The sequence below is a fragment of the Ostrinia furnacalis genome, unplaced genomic scaffold, assembly GCF_004193835.3.
Source record: "Ostrinia furnacalis isolate ACB-3 unplaced genomic scaffold, ASM419383v2 OfSCF1160, whole genome shotgun sequence".
In the NCBI taxonomy this organism is placed as follows: Eukaryota; Metazoa; Arthropoda; class Insecta; order Lepidoptera; family Crambidae; genus Ostrinia; species Ostrinia furnacalis.
In genome coordinates, this window is record NW_021131399.1 from 361,949 (window position 1) to 379,365 (window position 17,417).

Genomic DNA, 17,417 nt, shown 5'->3' on the forward strand with positions numbered 1-17,417 from the left:
TTTCCTAAAGACATAAACAAAAAAAAAGATCTGGAAATGGGAGGTAAAATAACAATGAGTCTTAAATTTCGAATAACAACCTAACGGTATTTCCATAATTTACTTACTATATTTTGAATATGAAATTATTTTTGTACTGATAAATTCAAATACTACATTATGTTGGTTTTTTTTAACATGTATTCAAACATGTTTAAGTTATTTACACATTGTACAAACTTGCAACGCTTCTTAAAATAGTAAGCCCTTCAAGTAAATATTACAGTAGGGACAAATAATTATGGACTCTGTTTGATAAGCAATAAGGTCTAAAATAACACAACACTCACTTGCGGCGCCTCTTGGTGGCGGCATGGTCGTCGTCGTCGGGCGGCGGGCCGGACTCGCGGCGCCGCTGCCGCTCCTTAACCTAATCATGGACCCTGTTTGATATGTAATAAGGCTGAAAATAACACAACACTCACTTGCGGCGCCTCTTGGTGGCGGCATGGTCGTCGTCGTCATCGCGATCGGCGGGTCGGACTCGCGGCGCCGCTGCCGCTCCTTCACATAATCATGGACCCTGTTTGATAAGTAATAAGATCTAAAATAAAACAACACTCACTTGCGGCGCCTCTTGGTGGCGGCATGGTCGTCGTCGACGTCGCGGTCGGACTCGCGGCGCCGCTGCCGCTCCTTAACCTAATCATGGACCCTGTTTGATAAGCAATAAGGTCGAAAATAACACAACACTCACTTGCGGCGCCTCTTGGTGGCGGCATGGTCGTCGTCGCGATCGGCGCCGGGCCGGACTCGCGGCGCCGCTGCCGCTCCTTCACATAATCATGGACTCTATTTGATATGTAATAAGGTCTAAAATAAAACAACACTCACTTGCGGCGCCTCTTGGTGGCGGCATGGTCGTCGTCGTCGTCTCGATCGGCGCCAGGCGGCGGGTCGGACTCGCGGCGCCGCTGCCGCTCCTTAACCTCCTGTTTGCGTTGTTGTGCCTTCTCCATCCGCTCAAACGCTTTCATTATCGCCTCCATTTTGCGCTCCTCTCGAGTCTAGAAGGAAAATAGACCTTAGGGTATGGGAGTAAAGTTGGAATTGTGTTGAAGCATGATTAAATTTGGTGCGTTCACACCGAGCGAATGAGCTCGCGAGTCACGCTCGAATTCTTCTTGCTCACTCAAGAGGTTGACAATGCGCCCAGTGTAAACGCACCTATTAAAATACTGGCAATAAAAGATGTAAGAAAATGCTTACCATTTTCTTCTTGTCTTTATCTTTGCTGATAGTTTGTATTTTATCCTGAGAGTCGTCAGTCTTGTCATCCAAGCTGTCCTGATTGACGCACGTGCGGCTGGAGCGCGATGAGCGATCGTGACAAGCCGATTTGGCGGCAAGTTCCCGCGTCATCGGTCTTTCGTCCTCAATCTTCGGCTCGATTTTCGGCTCCGATTTCGGTTCGTCCTTCGGCTTTCTCTCTCTCTCCCGTTCTTTTTCTTTCTCCTTCAACTCCGGGAGTTCGGGCTTCTCGTCGTCGGACGAAACGGGCTCGGGCTCAGGTTTCACCTCCTCTTTTATAACTTCTTCAACTTGAGGTTTCTGAGGTTTCGGTTCTTCAATAATCGGCTCCGGTTCCGCAGGTGCCTCCACTTTTTCAATGACAGTTTTCAAGACCGGCTCCTCGGGCTTCTCCTCAACTATGGGCTCGGATTTGACAAAGTCTGGCTCGTCGATCTCAGGCTTCAGCTCCTCTTTGGCGATAAGATCTATCACCGGCTTCACGTCCTCCACGACGGGCGGCTCCGCTTTAAGCGGCTCGTCGCAGGCCAGCGCGGCCGGCAGCGGCACTTTAACCGGCGACATCGGCGGGTATTCGTGTTTCACCGGAGACTTCTTCTCGGTCTTGATCGGAAGGCTCGGGGGAAACTCCTTGACGGGCGTCGACGGCGGCTCCAGGGGCGGTGACATCGGAGAGGATGAGCTAAGGCACCTGTTTCTACTTCTCTTCTCTCGGGGCGGGTAATCGACGCTCTTTCTGGTCATCATCGGGCTGAGGCCGTTGATCTTGCAATGTTTGGGGTTGCCGCACGCGCACGGCTGCTTGCTGCCGTCCGTGTCGTGGCCGATGGTTATCTCGGTGTTGGACTGGATTATACCTATGGTCACGAGGTACACGTGCAGGGCGCCCTTGACGATGCAGTGCTGCAGTTCCGCGTTCGGCTTGCACGACCTCCGGACGAATCGGGCTTCGTTGCCGTACGTCCTCGTGTCGATGCATATCTGAGTGTTGTCTTTCGGCAGTCTGTAGAAGAACACGAACGGTCCCGGCTTCTGACTTCCGGCGCGGGCGGAGTTCTGAAGCTGGGGCCGGTGCTGGTTGGACAGCATGTACTTGCCGCGGAGTTCAATGATCGGAGTGTTCTCCTTGAGGTCCTTGGTGGCGATGAGTATCTTCCCGCCGGCGTGCGGCACGTTGGCGCACAGGTGCGCGGTGACGGCGGACGCCATGTTGGGCGTGTTGCCGAGCCGGCCGCTGTACTTCACGATCTTGGCGCGCAGCTCGGGGCTGTAGTGATTGGTGACGGCGAGCTCGAAGGCCTCCTGCCAGTGGCTGGCCTGGCTCGCCACGCCCGAGGCGTACTTGCTCCGGTTCATGAGCATCTCCTTCTTGCGCTTGACGCGCTTCTCGACCAGCTTCCGCTTGGCGCCCTTGCGCACCGCCTCGGCCTTCCTGGGCCGCTTGGGGCCGCGCTTGGGCAGCGCGAGCGCCGGCTGCGGCGGCGGCGGCAGCGCGGGCAGGCTGGAGTTGTAGGTGGTGACGCAGGCGCCGGAGGTGTCGGTGTAGGTGGTGACGGTGAGCAGGCGCTTGCGGCGCGGGCCGGGCGCGCGGCCGTCGGACGAGTCGGTGTCGGAGGCGCCGAGCGCGCTGAGCTCCTCGCGCTTGCGCAGCTGGATGGCGCGCGCGTGGCGGCGGTCCACGGCGCGCGGCTGGCACAGCGCGCACATGTAGGCGTCGGGGATGTTGGCGCGGTCGACGCCCATGCAGTCCACGTGCTGCCACTCGCCGCAGCGGTCGCAGCAGATCATGTAGCCGTCGTCGTGCGTGAAGTCGCAGATGCAGCGCGTCCTGCCCTCGTCCTCGCCCTCGGGCGCCGTCTCCGTGTCGCTGCCGCCCTGCGCCGGCCGCTCGCCGTCGAGCGACGAGATGACGGAGGCGGCGTCGTCGTCCGGCGCGGGCTGCGGCGGCGGCTCGGGCGCAAGCGGCGCGGCGGGCTGGGCCGCTATTACTGGTGCGGCGACGAGCGGCGCGGGCGCGGGCGCGTCATAAGCGGGCGCGGGCGCGGGCACGATGACGGGCGAGGCGCGCCTGAGCGGGCTGGCGGGCGCGGGCGCGGACGCGGACGCGGGCGCGGGGGCGGGCGAAGCGGGCGCGGGCTGCTTCTGCGCGGGCAGCGAGTACGTGTGGTCCAGCATTATGAGCGCGAGCGANTGTATTACTTTTCTCTATGTCGTCAATGACAGATGTTTTTTTTTTCTAGTAGTGATGTGCCTTGTATTCGATTAACAATACAAGAAGTCGAATAACGATAAAATAACGGTATTTATTTAAAAGACACTAAAGCTAAGCGTCCACTTGTTAGTATCGTACGAAACACATCGTATCGGATGTGCGATGCGTACGATGCGGACAGGTGGACGCACTTATAATATTTTATGAGTTTCCATATAAATAATACTACGATCCGTTGCGTGCGATACGTCCGATACGTACGATACCGACATGTGGACGCTTAGCTTTAAACCTACTTCAAGCCTCAAGCTTTGCTCAAGTTCATGACAGTTTGTCAAAATTTCAAAACTTGTGGCCTATTTTAGTTTTGGTTTTTAATTTTTAAAATTATAATTTTACGATTAATATGAATGTGCTAAGGACGAAAGGGAAGTTCCATAAAATATTTAGCACTGTAAGTAAAATTGTGATAAGATTTTATCGTTGTATGCTATAAACTGGGTTAATTTTGGTTCTGTTTCAAAGGAGAATGTAAGCCTGCATGCGTCTGGCGATGGGGCAGCAGCAGGTCGTTGTTGCCGCCTTTGTGGTGGTGATACCAGCCTCCGTGCCTTCGGGGACACTTACGTGTGGGAAGGCGTCGAAGAACGATACGACCAGCTGCTGTACGACTGTTTTGGAGTCCGGGTACTTTATTATTTATAATTTTATGACTAAAAAGGGGCATGTTTTGCTTTTTTGTCAACTATCCGAAGTCTGGCACCATTGAACATGACTGCGATTATTTACGAAGCTTGTTAATTCGTTATTTAGACGATCACTTTTCTATACCAACCCAAGACCTACCGTCATAAAAGTGGTCACGTTTGTAGGTCACGTATTTAGGCACCTAACTGACATGCTTCATGATTTCTTATATCACAATTGTTTCTCTTTTTAGGTGACCCAGCTAGACAACATGATCTGCGAGTGGTGCGTCCGGCAGCTAAGAAACACTGAAAGGTTTAAGGCGCTAGTGCACGCTGCTTTTGATAAACCACCAAGTTAGTATTCTTTTTCTTTGAAGATATTGATTTATTGAGAGATATTTACTGCAAAGGTACAATCAGACAACTCATTCGCAGGTTCATCAATTCCCTCGCCAACAGTTTCCACAAAAGTTCCAGATGATATTCTTAAAAATGAAAACATAGGCATCATCAACAACAAATCAATAATAGAGTTGCTGAAGACAAAAATGTCTAAGGAAAATAGGAAATCTAAAAGAGGCCATCCGAAGCCTCTAGACGTGAAAAGAACGAACGTGCAATGTAAAGTCTGTAAGCAGAAGTATCCGATGATAGTTCCTGCAAATGGGTGCAAAGAGTTTGTGTGTTCACGGTGTAAAAAGAATAATGACAAACAGAGTTTGTTTAGAAAAAGTTACGTAGCGATGCCGACTGGGATGACTACACACATGAGGTTTCAATCAGGAATGGATTTGAAGTGGAAGAATAGGTTTGTTATTTGATAATTTTCGGATATTCCCCTTATTGATAAATTAAGGTTCAGCCAAACCAACGCGATCACACGCGATCAGCTGGCGTGCAGCCGGTGCAGCGATGGCGATCAGACTTAAATGCATTTATCGCCATCGCTGCACGCTAGCTGATCGCGTGTAATTGCGTTGGTTTGGCTGAACCTTTATACGTGGGTCGAACACTGGTTTAAAGCGACGTTTAAAAGGTCTTTCAACTACTGTTCAACGGGTGTGTAACTTTTGTTAGTAAGGGGGTTACTATTTAAGCATACTTAAGGTAAGAAAAAAATGTTATTGACGCTAGGGTACAGTGTTGGCGTTGACTTTTTGAATTTTGTAATTTTTTATACCTTACATTTATTAAACAGTGTAATCTATGTCTTTTGCAGGCTATCCAGCCTATCAAAAAAGCCATCTCAAACGAAAAGGCAAGAAAACCCCCTCCGCAGTCGCTTCGCCAAGTTCAAATGCTCGATTTGTCCGAAAAAATACACCACATCCGCACATTTAGTTGAGCATATGAAATTAGTTCATGGAGAACGCAAAAATACAATGTTCGCAAAATACTGTGTCCTCTGCGGAAGACATTATAGAACGAAAGAATTGCTGGATAAACATCTTCAAATGCATTTGGATAACGAAAATTTAATCAACTCTCGTTGTGCTTCAAGAGCTCAACTAGCTTCGAAAATGCACGCGCGTGAATAGAGGAGCGTGTAAAATGGCGACTGTTTTTGGCGGGAGTTGTATGTTGGAGGTTATGAAGTGAATAAAACTTTATTTTGTATTTCTGCATTTCATTCAGTCAATTTTTGTCCAACATTTTTCTTTTACTTTTATCCATTAGGTAGGTACATCAAAGTTCGCGCCGATATACTTAAAAAAAAAAAGAATAACAAAAACAAGATTCAATGAATTGAGTTTGCGGGTAAAATATTAAAACAAACTTTGATTATGTAGTACAGTACTATACTCATATTTACATCTTAATCAAATAATATACATTTTAGACAACTTAAAACCTACGCATTATTCGATTACTAAAATAAATTCTAACTTTTGTTACTAAAAGGTACTTACTTTTTGTACTAACATGTACAGTAAAATAGATTTATTTTGCTAAAGATATACCTAACAAATACTTAACGTGCCACAGTGGTAAGTACAATGGTTTTTACACGGGTTTTACGGTAAAACTTTTACCACGCTGATAGATTTTTATAAAGGACCAGCTTTCCGCCCGCGGTTTCGCGCGCGTGGACTACATTATGTACATATTTTACGGAACCCTATTTTTTTCCAAAATAAAATTTAGCCTATGTTACTCGTGGATAATGTAGCTTTCGAATGGTGAAAGAATGTTTAAAAACGGTCCAGTAGTTTTTGAGCCTATTCATTACAACCAAACAAACAAACAAAGTTTTCCTCTTTATAATATTAGTGTAGATAACAAGGCAGGTATTTGACCGCAATCGCACCTTGTCAAGTGAGATGCAATCTAGGATGGTACTTGTCTGCCCTGTATGTGCCTATTCACTCTCGCCTTAAAAAGGTCCTGATTTTAGTGTTCGGAAAAGACAGGAAAGTCGGCGCTAACAGATCAATATACGAGTATGTTATTAAAAATTCCTCAGTGAAGTTGATCGCCATGACACCTCTCCTAAAACCAGCCTTAGAAGACCACATCCTAAGCGAACTTGGCGCAATGTTTGACCAGCGGCCTCCCAGGCAGCCGCAGCGAGGCCACGCAGCTCTTCGTGGCTGACAGCTCCTTCCTCAGTCGCACAATGTCGAGCTCAGCCTGCCGTTTACGCTGGAAATGTACTGATGGATTATTGACAAGAAGTTAAGAAGCTGCAGAGATGTGCTAAGCAAGGAATGAGATGAGTTTGTAAATTACTAAGGCCCATCATAGCGGATAGCTCGAGTCGGTGATAAAATTATAGATCGTTAAATCGTTTCATCCACGAAGATGCGCCCCATCATTCTTCCGCTAATGTTTGAGTGTTATCGGTACACGCTAAATGATCCATGAATGCACACGCGCACTACAATAATGACGCTTGGATTGCTCGGATCAAACTCCCCACGCCCCGCACTTCCCTCGACCAAAAATTGTTGGGGCGCGTCTTCGTGGATGAAACGATCTATAGTTTGCTATGCAATCATAGCTTGAAGCTGTCGACACTAGCTGCTTCAAGCCGACCGTATTACAGGCCTAAGGGCTCTTTCAAATAAGACGATTTTAAAGAAACGACCCTCACAGTATTTTTTGATAAAGATATGTAGGGCAAGCTATATTTGGAACGTGTACAAGTGCCCTGGATAGGGCCTGTACTGAATAACTATTTCATTTCATAATATAGCAGAGGCAAATGGAGGATTATAACCTGATTCAGATGATGATGGCCATTTTGAGACAGAACTGCTTTGAGATGATACCTTTAGCTCGTTGGCAAGACGGGCCTCCACCTGAGCCACCCGTTGCCTCAGCTCGGCGATGTCGCGCATCAGTCGCGCGGCAGCCAGCTTGTTGTCCGCCTGAAAACAAAAACCTTTCAAAAACTTCTCTTTTTAAAACTTCAAACTCGACTGCAAGGTCGAACCTTACTTCGAACTCCTCCTTCTTGTTCTTCTGATTAATTTTGGGAAACTTAATTTTCACTGTTTAGGTTTTTATTGGTCACGCTGTAGATCCTGGCTACACAGGAGTTCCATAGGCGGGAATAGTCCCGTGCCTTATTAGTGCCGCAGACTTCGTGCTAGGTGACAACTCTGATCATGAATTACGAAGACATTGGTAAACCAGTCTTTAGAGTGTTTGATTCTTGACTCAAGAACTGTACCAGACAGCAGAAATACCACATAGCTCTTGATGCAGCAGGAAGTTAGGTATAGTAGGTAATTTGAGCATTTGATATACCTACTGTCTCACTTTAAACGTCGTCGAAATCTGCTAAATTATGAGCTTGCTCTTTACAGAGAATTTCCAGTTAATCGCCAATCATCCAGTTTTCCACAACCTATTATCAATCTCTTGGGCATGCAATATACTCACGCTGCACTTGTTCATAACTTCCGTCCATCTCCATGCCCATAGCGACTCCATTATGAGTCTTTATCATTACCTTGATGATATTCTCAGTATTGCAAGTCTGGTTGCGGGTGCCACAGTTATTTGGCAGTAGGCAGAGACACTATTAACTCAACTAAACTATACCTTGATGAGTACTCACAACTCTGGAAGGCGCATTCCTAGCCACACTCCGACTGACAGCATTTGGCAGTTCTGCCACTGAACACGGTGTGAAGAGGAGATTAGTGGGGATATCTCTCACTATCCCCTGGATAGCCTGAAAGAATAGGATACTTACTGGGTGGTCTAATACCGGTGATCAGGGTTTTCTGGGTAAATTATGGAGGGACGACCATATTTTGAGATTGTGATAAGATAAGATGTCATGCGATCATGCTAAGACCCGTAATACCTTTCTTTGTGAGTCATTAAATTAATGACTATAGGGATTTAAACTATGTACCTATTGTGTAATGTAGCCATTTTTTTTTTAACTATTGTGACACTCAACGCAGTCTTTAAAAGGCTTATGACCGTTTTCACCATCAATCCCCAATTTTTAAGTGATCCCTATCTATGGTAACACATAACAGGAATTTTATTTCTATAGGGGTCATTTTAAATTAGGGATTGATGGTGAAAACGGGCATTAGTCGAATCTGGGTTTCTATTCCACAGAAGACCAGCGTCATGATGCCGTCGTGGCATTGTGACAGTCACCGAAACCAAGAATATACAAACTAACTATTAACTAGGTACTGCCATTAATTCATAGACATTTGGTTCTGATAGAGTCGTATAGGATCACACTCTTCCCGTGGATGTCTAGAGGCGACTATGGGATAAATATAGGACCGCGTGGAGAGTGTGGGCCAAAATGCTACCTTTTTCTTCTGGACCATTTGGCCTACACTTCACTCTTGACCAGAACTTCTGGTAATTCGGTCAATTTCCTGCTACAGTGGAGTCTACTATGACCTGATGATGACTCCAAAGACTGGTCACACGAGCCTACATTACCTGAGCTACACATGTCCGTACATGTTTGACATGGTGCGCCTCTTCCCTCTGAAGATGTCGCTTCATGTGCTCGATGTCTGACATCAGGGTGTACTTCTCTTTCTCCAGGCGGACGTTGGCTTGTTTCAGAGCCTGTAACCAAATGTAAACCTATAAAGGTAGCGTTAGAATGTATCTACAAGCATTATAACTTCGTTACAAGGCACAGACTGTAAGGCCCGGTTTTCACCCAGGTGGAGCAGAGCGGAGAAGTGTTTTGAATAACCAGTCAGACTTCATTATTTTCACATCTCTCCGCTCTGCACGGCTTTAGCACCGCGCCTGCACCGCACCCACGACGTTGTCAAATTCAAAATAGTTAAATTATTCCACCCGACATTATCTCTCTTCTTCGCTCCACTCCATCTTGATGGAAACCGAGCCTTAGTAAGTTTTGGAAAGTGAGTAAGGTTTAAGGTAAGTTTAAGGTGTCTACTGAATTAAACTAAAACAAAAAGGGAAGATACAGTACGCATTTCGTTCTCGTTCTCTAGTTTCAGCCAAATGACGTCCACTGCTGGACAAAGGCCTCACCCAAGGATTTCCATAAAGACCCGTCTTTTGTTTGCAAAAATCAAAATTAGGCATTACTGCACACATAAGCCGATCTGGTGAGAGAGAGAGAGCATTGAGCTCCAAGTTTAGTGCAAGTGAAATAGTCAGCAAGCCGGAAAATGACAGATGCTGCATGCCACAGCAATGCAATGATGTCCATTTGCGGATGAGACTATTGCCGTATCTTCCCTTTTTGCAAGGCGTTACGTTATGGTACGTCCACTGTCCACACTGGGCGAACGGGCTCGCGCAGCACGCTGGTCATCCTGCTTACCCTGCTCTTGAGTGAGCAGGATGTCGAGCTTGCCTCGCGAGCCCGTTCGCCCAGTGTGGACGCACCATTACGGTGCGGATAAGTGTGCGTTGTAGTATGGAGTTTCATACAAAGAATACAGACCGCCTAGCCTCGAGTTGATACAGTTACGACCCCTTTCAGAGTTGATAAGTGTGCTTCATCCTTATGGCGACCCACTTGCGAGACGCTAATGCTGTATCTTCCCTTTTAATTCAGTTAGCAGAATAATATTTTCTCTCAAACTTTTAGCCAACCACTGACCTTCATCTTCTCCCTCTTCTCAAACTGGCACTCCTCTATCCTCCTCTTGAGTTTCTTCCTCAACTCGTCCAGGAGCCCGGAGAGAGTTATCCGGTTGGATTCGAGCTCTGCTCGCTGCTGGACGACTTGGTTTATGGAGGTGAGGAGTTTGATTCCTGTCAGAGACAAAAGAAGAAGTACTTTAGGGCTAGTGCTTTTTCAATGCCTGAGGTATTAGAGCGGATGGGAGGTGTGATCTTGACATATGACGTGACAGAGCGTACAAATCTGAAGCACATTAAAATTGGATTTGATCTCGCTGACGTTTGATATCGCAATAACCGTCCCATGCCGCTCCCATGCCAGGCACAGGCTGCTAGACCATGCTGAGCAGTGTCTTTTAAAAAGGAGTATTACAACCTCTCGTTCCTACCGCTGCAACTCCTGTGTAGCCAGGATCTACAGCTTGACCGCCAATAAAAACTCAACCAGTGAAGGTCAAGTTTTTCCCGGGAGAAAGGTAAAAACTGTTATTGGACCCGCAAAGAAATTAATCAGAAGAACATAATTGGAGGCATTTGAAAAGTAGGTAATACGATCAAAGAACGTAACTATTAGCACACGTATCAATCAACCCGGAAAGGGATCGTAACCGTATCAACTCGAGGCGGTCAGTATTCTTTTTATGAAACTCTATACGCAACTTATCCGCACCGTAACGTAAACGTCTCGTATGGTTGACAGCGCGCAAAAGGCGATGCGGTGTTGATCCCTTTCCGAGTTGATAAGTCTGCTATGACCTTAAAAGCGCAAGGTTTAGACAATACTCACTTTGCTCGTTCAACCGAAACCTCTGTGCAGCAGGCTGGAACGTGCAAGACTCGGGACTGGGTGCTCCAGAGTCCTGGCCCTGGTACTGCTGGGAGATGTAGTTCGGAAGGCTGTCCTGGGTATCCTGAATGGATAAGAAACTTGTTTATAAACAACCTGCTCCTTTCGTTATTTAGTGTGTCGATTAAAAATCCAGCCATAACGAGTCGGATAAAATACCTAATTGTTTTAAAAATCTCCAAAATCACCAAATGTTTTTAAATTTAAATCGTTTGACACGTTACAAAAAATGCAAATGCAATACACACGCAAGTTAGTAGGGTGCCCTCTCAGACGCATAACATTTTTCATCATAATTTAGTTTGGTATAACAGTATTTGCATAAAGTTTTTTCGAATAAACTTTGATATGCATAGTTTTCTAAATGCATATTAATGGTTTCATAGGCATAATAATAACTTTCTCTAATTTTCAATACCATAATTTAAATAATCATAAATGTAAAAAACATAATTTTTATATTCCTAAAGTTTGTTTTTAATAAAATACGATAAACATAATGTAATTATTTATAACATTTAAAGTCATAAATATTGTCTATAAGAGCAACCAACATTGAACATTAAATAATTATGTATTTGTGATGTTGCGATCAATCCTCCTTCTACCTTTATACTCTTTCGGCCTATAGATTGGTAAAAACAAAATTCTCTGTGTCATTGTCATTTTTGTTCTTAATTTTTGACCTGTCTCTTAGAAAACTTAAGCTCGTGAAAATACATTCTGTTTTATCTCGAATCCCTCTTATCTTTTATAACGCACATATTATACAGTCCACATTTCTTTTACAACATTAAGCTTGCCTGGTCTAGAATTATGTAGATCCCGACTGGCCGTGGTCTCTTCCACGTGGTACTAGTCTGCCCTATACTAGAGTGTAATTTAAAAGCCGGAGATAAGGCAATCCTAATGCTTGCTTGCATGCTTGCATGCTTGCATGCTTGCATGCTTGCATGCTTGCTTAGGGATGTTCCGATACCACCTAAGTATCGATACCTACTCATTTCGATAATACTCAAATCTTTTTTCGATACTACTTAAATAAGTACTCCTAAAGTATCGATAGTTACTGATATCGATACTTTTTGGAACTTTTATTTTGTTTTATTATTTTGAGGGTGCTATCAATGAACGTTGAAGGACTAATTTAAACAAAATTGAGAAGAAAACAACTATTTATTTATTATAAATGTTTATTAGGCTTATTATTAATTTAAACTAAAAACTCTTCAGCATTAAGATTGCCCAAAAACAGTAACTGTTCAAGGTATTTTGAAGACAATCTGTTCCTTGTTTGTGTCATTGTTGCACCGGTTTTGGAAAAAAGGCACTCGCTAGGAACTGATGTTGCAACAACAATTAAATATTGGCGGAATGGCGAGATGATTTGCGGGCGGGTGCGGGTGTCTCCTTCTCTCGCTTTCGGCTCGGGCTCGGCTGAAGTCGGACGAATTCGGCTGGCCCAGCGCGAGACAACGCGTCACTCACGCTACCACGCGACGAATACTGGTAACTCGGTAACCGATTAAAGCTGATTAGCTCACTGTTTTTGCTCTCTCAGTTCTGTATGATGCGTTCTCGGTTTTTTTATTGTTTTCGGTTGTTTTGCTGATTCGATTCGATACCAAGTATTTTTGTTTCGATACCGATTATGTATCGCAAATTGATTCGATACCATAAATACTTGGTATCGAATCAAAAGTATCGAGTACCTACTCATATTTATTAGTATCGGAGTACCTGTATAGTTAAACGATGGTGGCGCCTCCCTGTCAATGAGTTTGGTGGGACAGTTCAGTTTATATGTTACGGTAAATGTGATAAATTGAAAATTATTTAATCGCCGGTTATTATGAATAATTCCCGACAGTCGAGGTAAAAGTAATAAATGAAATGATAAATAAATGAATTACATTTATCAGTGATTATTTAATAATGTAACCTTAATACTAACAAATATCATAAAAGAGAACATCGGCTCGTGTAGGTACTCGTACAGCGCTCGTGTACAGCCACACATTTTGAACGTCAAAACGTTAATATCAAAATATCATATACATATTAATATAATTTGGAATAATGAGTTTGGCCTGTTCCTTGCGTAACATTACTTTGCCATAATGCCCATAACATATTGTTTTGATTTAAAGTGAAAAATAGGTGAAGGTGCGGCCTAAGCCGCCTATTTAGTTTTATACACACATAAATGATCTTATATTAATCACATTTACCAAATCATGAGGTAATTATTAATAATAACCGGCGATTATTCATAATTTTCACATTTATCACATTAACCGTAACATAAATATGACCTACGCTGAACTGTCCCACTAAACTCAATGACAGGGGGGCGTTGCCATCGTTCAACTATATGGTTTCCAACATGGCAAAAATCGGAACCAGCGATCCGGTATTGACGGTGGCGCTTCCCCGCACTGTCTCGCCACTCGCCACTCGGCCAAATGATTGACGTCACATTCACTGATTAGAGAAAAAGAAAAGTCTCAATAGAACTGAACTGACTGTGCTAATTTCAAAACACGTGTAAATAGCTACTCGCTTACATCCATCATTGTCTCGACCGAGTAAACATTTTACTGTCTCGTCCGTTTACTCGGTACGTCTGATCAAGGCTTAAGTCGTGGTTAAGTATCGTTAGTCATCATTAGCTTGACTTTTAGCAATGACAACTTTTAGTACATTTTTTAAAACTATTAAACTATTACTATTATTTTTTATTATTATTATTTTTATTTATAGTTTAGGCCGAGCGCACTCGGCGTAATGTTTATACTGTCTCGCCCGTTTTCTCGGTACGTGTGATCAAAGGCATAAGAGTCAGCGTTTCTGTGATACACTGATCCAGAGTTCAAAAAGGGTTTTTTTCATAACGATCTTACACACAAATACAATGCAATATCGATATCGCCTCGTGCGTGTCACGACTCAGCGTTGTATCATGATATTGTGTTGTTGACGTCGCCGCGTCGAATTTACAGGATGTCCCAAAAACAATGGATAACCCTATAACCATCGATAGGCCTCGCCATGATCTCCCTAACGTCCAATTTTGACCCTAGTAAAAATATCACCGTTTTCAAGATTTTTAAGTTTTTGTGCATTTTTTAGAAAATTGCCACTTGCGATTACTTATTCTCATGCCATTTCTACAAATGAGGATACTTTTCAATCTAGTTTTTTTCCTTATCACAAGGGATAAGTAGTTGGGCTATCAAAAGAAAAGATTAAAGTTCAACAAACTAGTTTAAAAGTATGAAAATTTTAAGAAATTGCAGAAAAGAAGAAAAAATTAATTCATAGTCTTGCACTTTTGATCAGCCTTCGTGTAAAAAAAATGTAGGAAGACCATGGTGCCTATTAAAATACCTTAAAAACTTCCTCGGTAAATTGAGATTCTAAAAAGTTATCACAAGCCAATGTAGTTACCTATTCTGTATTATTTTTATCTTATGGCTACTAGATTATCAACTAGGTAATATGAAAACTGCAAAAATGAGTTTTTCTCGTAATAGTTAAACTAGGACTGCATAGTGGCATTAAATACAAATGGATAATTTTTAGCGTAGGAATTTAAATAAAGCAACATTTTATCATCATCATCATCATCATTTCAGCCAAGTTGAAAATTTGATAGTGTTCTGCTAAAAGCATATTTTTTTATGTTTCTAGCAAAAATTGTGTATCTTGCATCAAAGATAGGAAGGCCAAGGTGATTATTTTTTTCAAACATCTGCAATTAATAACAAATCTGTCAAAAAAAAAGTAATCTGAGAAAAGTCAACCCAAAAAAAAAGATAAAGAATGTTAAAGCCTAGATCTCACAAAACACACAAAAAAATATCACAAAATTAAATCTATCCCTAAACTAAGCAAAATCTTAGAACATGGGGGTAAATTGGATACACCTTGATGTAAGGAATCTAAATTTTTCTTTTAGATCTCACTGTTTTGGCCACCCTCTGTATAGAATCTGAATGTTAGGTACTTACCTACAGGTCTGTGTTTGTCATGTCAGGGAGGAGGCAGTATTGCCCAGTCGAGTAATTTATAACCTAATAAGTTATGTAGGTATGCAAATAAAACGACTTTAAGTATTTTAATTTGACTTGTAATTAAATCAAAAAACGAAGAGAAGAATAAAGCTTTTTTTGCTGCATATCCTACCTACTTAATGTCCTGAAAGGCAGCTCAACGCGCGCCACACTCATGTCGAGGCTTTAAACATTTTCTGTCTTTTGACGTGATGTGATGATGGAAAATAATAATTATGGTAGGTAGGCATTAATAAGGTATTCTAAGCAATCAAATAGAGCTAGCGATAAGATTACATACCTACTTGGTGGATTGGTAAAAGTAAGAGTAGGTAGTAGATACCCAGTATCCATCTATTTAAAGGAATAGAAGTTTTTTACCGGATAGGTATATTAACTTATTCAAAGTTTAAATTGAGAATTTTAGGTAACTGGAAGAAATGAAAACCAAGCTGACTGTTTGAAGAGAAAAAGCTGTCTAAAGATAACTCGCAGAATAAGCAAAATTGGTTCGCTCCGTTGGAAATTGCATTGTTTTACCTTTCTCAAAGGAACTAACTGTAGATAAGAAAGTACTTGTTGGCTCATAAATGATAAATTAGACCATAATTAAAGGAAGGAAAATATGTAGTTGAGGTAATTAATACACAAGAAAAGGAACCAGTCAAAAGGAATTCATGGGTTCTGGCAAAATTGAGCCGATGGTTCTGCCCTGTTTACTCAGGAACACATGGCAGTGACCCTGCCCGGGCAGGCCACAGCTCACGTCCTTGACGCTGTATCTCCCAACGCCGGGCCATACGATCACCCGTTTGTACCCTGGAGGCTTGTCATATGAGCTATTAAATCCACACTTATTTTGCTTAAATACCTTCGGTTTGTCGATGTTCAAGTGAGCTGGCCCAGGCTCCTCCGGCCTCCTTAAACACATAGACAAATCGACTAAAGCATTCCGCCCTCGATAGGGCTTGCTTCGATTCGTTTTATTCATCGTACCGAAATGACTTTTCTTATACTTTTCCAAGGAACCTCGTAATGCTATGGGCCAAGTAGCAGCAGAAACTCTCATGGACCTATTAAAATGATTCTTTATGGAGGAACCGTCTCGTTTGCCTGTGAAAAGATCGTATGGTCCCCTAAGAGAAACGATTTTATTAGATTTCTGCTCTATGCTTTCTTTGTCCACGATTCTGTAACGGTCTGGAGCTAGTGACCATCTGGGGCAAGTGTCTTTGAACCGACAGGGCTCCTCACGCTCGAAGGATGGTCGGGTGGAGTGGGGACCGTAGGGTGCTTTAAACGGAACAGCCTTGTAATAGGTGCCTGGACCAGGTATTCTATTCTTCGACGGTTTGTATCGGGGTGTCCTGCCAAAACCAACATTCTTGCATGCGGCTTCGTATTTCGGCATTTCAGGTACGTCGTGCCACGCTGGACCTAGTAGTGATTGTTGCCACCGTCGTTTGTCTAGAATGGATTGATTTCTGTAACCTAAATTTTTTGCCCAGTCTTCCAATTCCTTTTTGTACCGCCATGGATCTTTGTCGGTCTTAGAGTTTCTGTTAACTTCGAAGATTTTGTGGATAGGCTGCGGATGGTAGAGGCAGGGGTCACACGCTGGTGGTCTCGTGGTGTACAGGCCGCTCGGGTCCAGCGCAGGGTGCACTGTGATCCTGCCGAACCTCTTCACGCTGCTCCCAAAGGGAGTTGGATTTTTCTGGGCCACGACCATGGTGTAAAGCTGGTTAAAAGTTATTGGAATAGATAAAACACGAATTATTTAAACAAGTTATTGCTTTGACAAGAATGACAACAAAAAACATAGAGAAAAAATATTGATAGGTGATAGGTAAGTAGTTTTTATTTTTCTCAAAAGAGTCGGCAAGGGTTAAGATTTACAATAAACCAAAATAAATGTTCTATTTTGGATGAAGTCATAATAATTGAGGTCCACCTAAGGCTGCTGGTCCTCAGGGACGGAGCGAGGTGGCGGAGAGGTCAGCATAATTAAAATCCACTGATAGCATTGATTGGACCGACGACCTCATAAAACTAGCAGGAAGGCGCTGGATGCAGGCCGCCACCAACCGACCATTGTGGAAATCATTGTGGGAGGCCTAGGTTCAGCAGTGGACGTCCTATGGCTGAAATGATGATGATGGTGATGCATTGATTGCATAAAATCTCCGTTCGTCTTCAGTGGACAGGAAGTTGAGAACTAGTTT

General features: G+C 43.6%; 3 protein-coding genes across 4 annotated transcripts in view; 1 reads left to right on the plus strand and 2 right to left on the minus strand.

Moving 5' to 3' along the window:
- Positions 1-17,417, minus strand: part of upSET (SET domain-containing protein upSET) — a 41,782-nt gene that overhangs the window by 20,093 nt on the left and 4,272 nt on the right. Inside the window, exons 4-11 of the mRNA XM_028302828.1 lie at positions 15,959-16,883; positions 11,078-11,201; positions 10,268-10,422; positions 9,118-9,249; positions 7,464-7,562; positions 6,736-6,834; positions 1,249-3,495; positions 874-1,046 (exon numbers count right to left, since the gene is read on the minus strand). Of these exons, the coding sequence (XP_028158629.1) occupies positions 874-1,046; positions 1,249-3,495; positions 6,736-6,834; positions 7,464-7,562; positions 9,118-9,249; positions 10,268-10,422; positions 11,078-11,201; positions 15,959-16,883 (3,954 nt within the window). The remainder of the gene's footprint in view (positions 1-873; positions 1,047-1,248; positions 3,496-6,735; positions 6,835-7,463; positions 7,563-9,117; positions 9,250-10,267; positions 10,423-11,077; positions 11,202-15,958; positions 16,884-17,417) is intronic.
- LOC114351552 (zinc finger and BTB domain-containing protein 41) lies at positions 3,857-5,773 on the plus strand. Of its 2 annotated transcripts, none has more exons than XM_028302814.1 (5): positions 3,857-3,956; positions 4,028-4,189; positions 4,443-4,545; positions 4,627-4,999; positions 5,411-5,773. In XM_028302814.1, exons 1-5 carry the CDS (start codon positions 3,909-3,911, stop codon positions 5,727-5,729), a joined length of 1,005 nt encoding a protein of 334 aa, XP_028158615.1. In that variant the 5' UTR covers positions 3,857-3,908; the 3' UTR covers positions 5,730-5,773. The 2 variants fall into 2 exon arrangements, with proteins under 2 accessions (XP_028158615.1, XP_028158616.1); XM_028302815.1 differs by having other exon boundaries at positions 4,651-4,999.
- On the minus strand, positions 15,262-17,007 carry LOC114351551 (uncharacterized). Its single transcript, XM_028302813.1, has one exon. It carries the CDS (start codon positions 16,922-16,924, stop codon positions 15,857-15,859), a length of 1,068 nt encoding a protein of 355 aa, XP_028158614.1. The 5' UTR covers positions 16,925-17,007; the 3' UTR covers positions 15,262-15,856.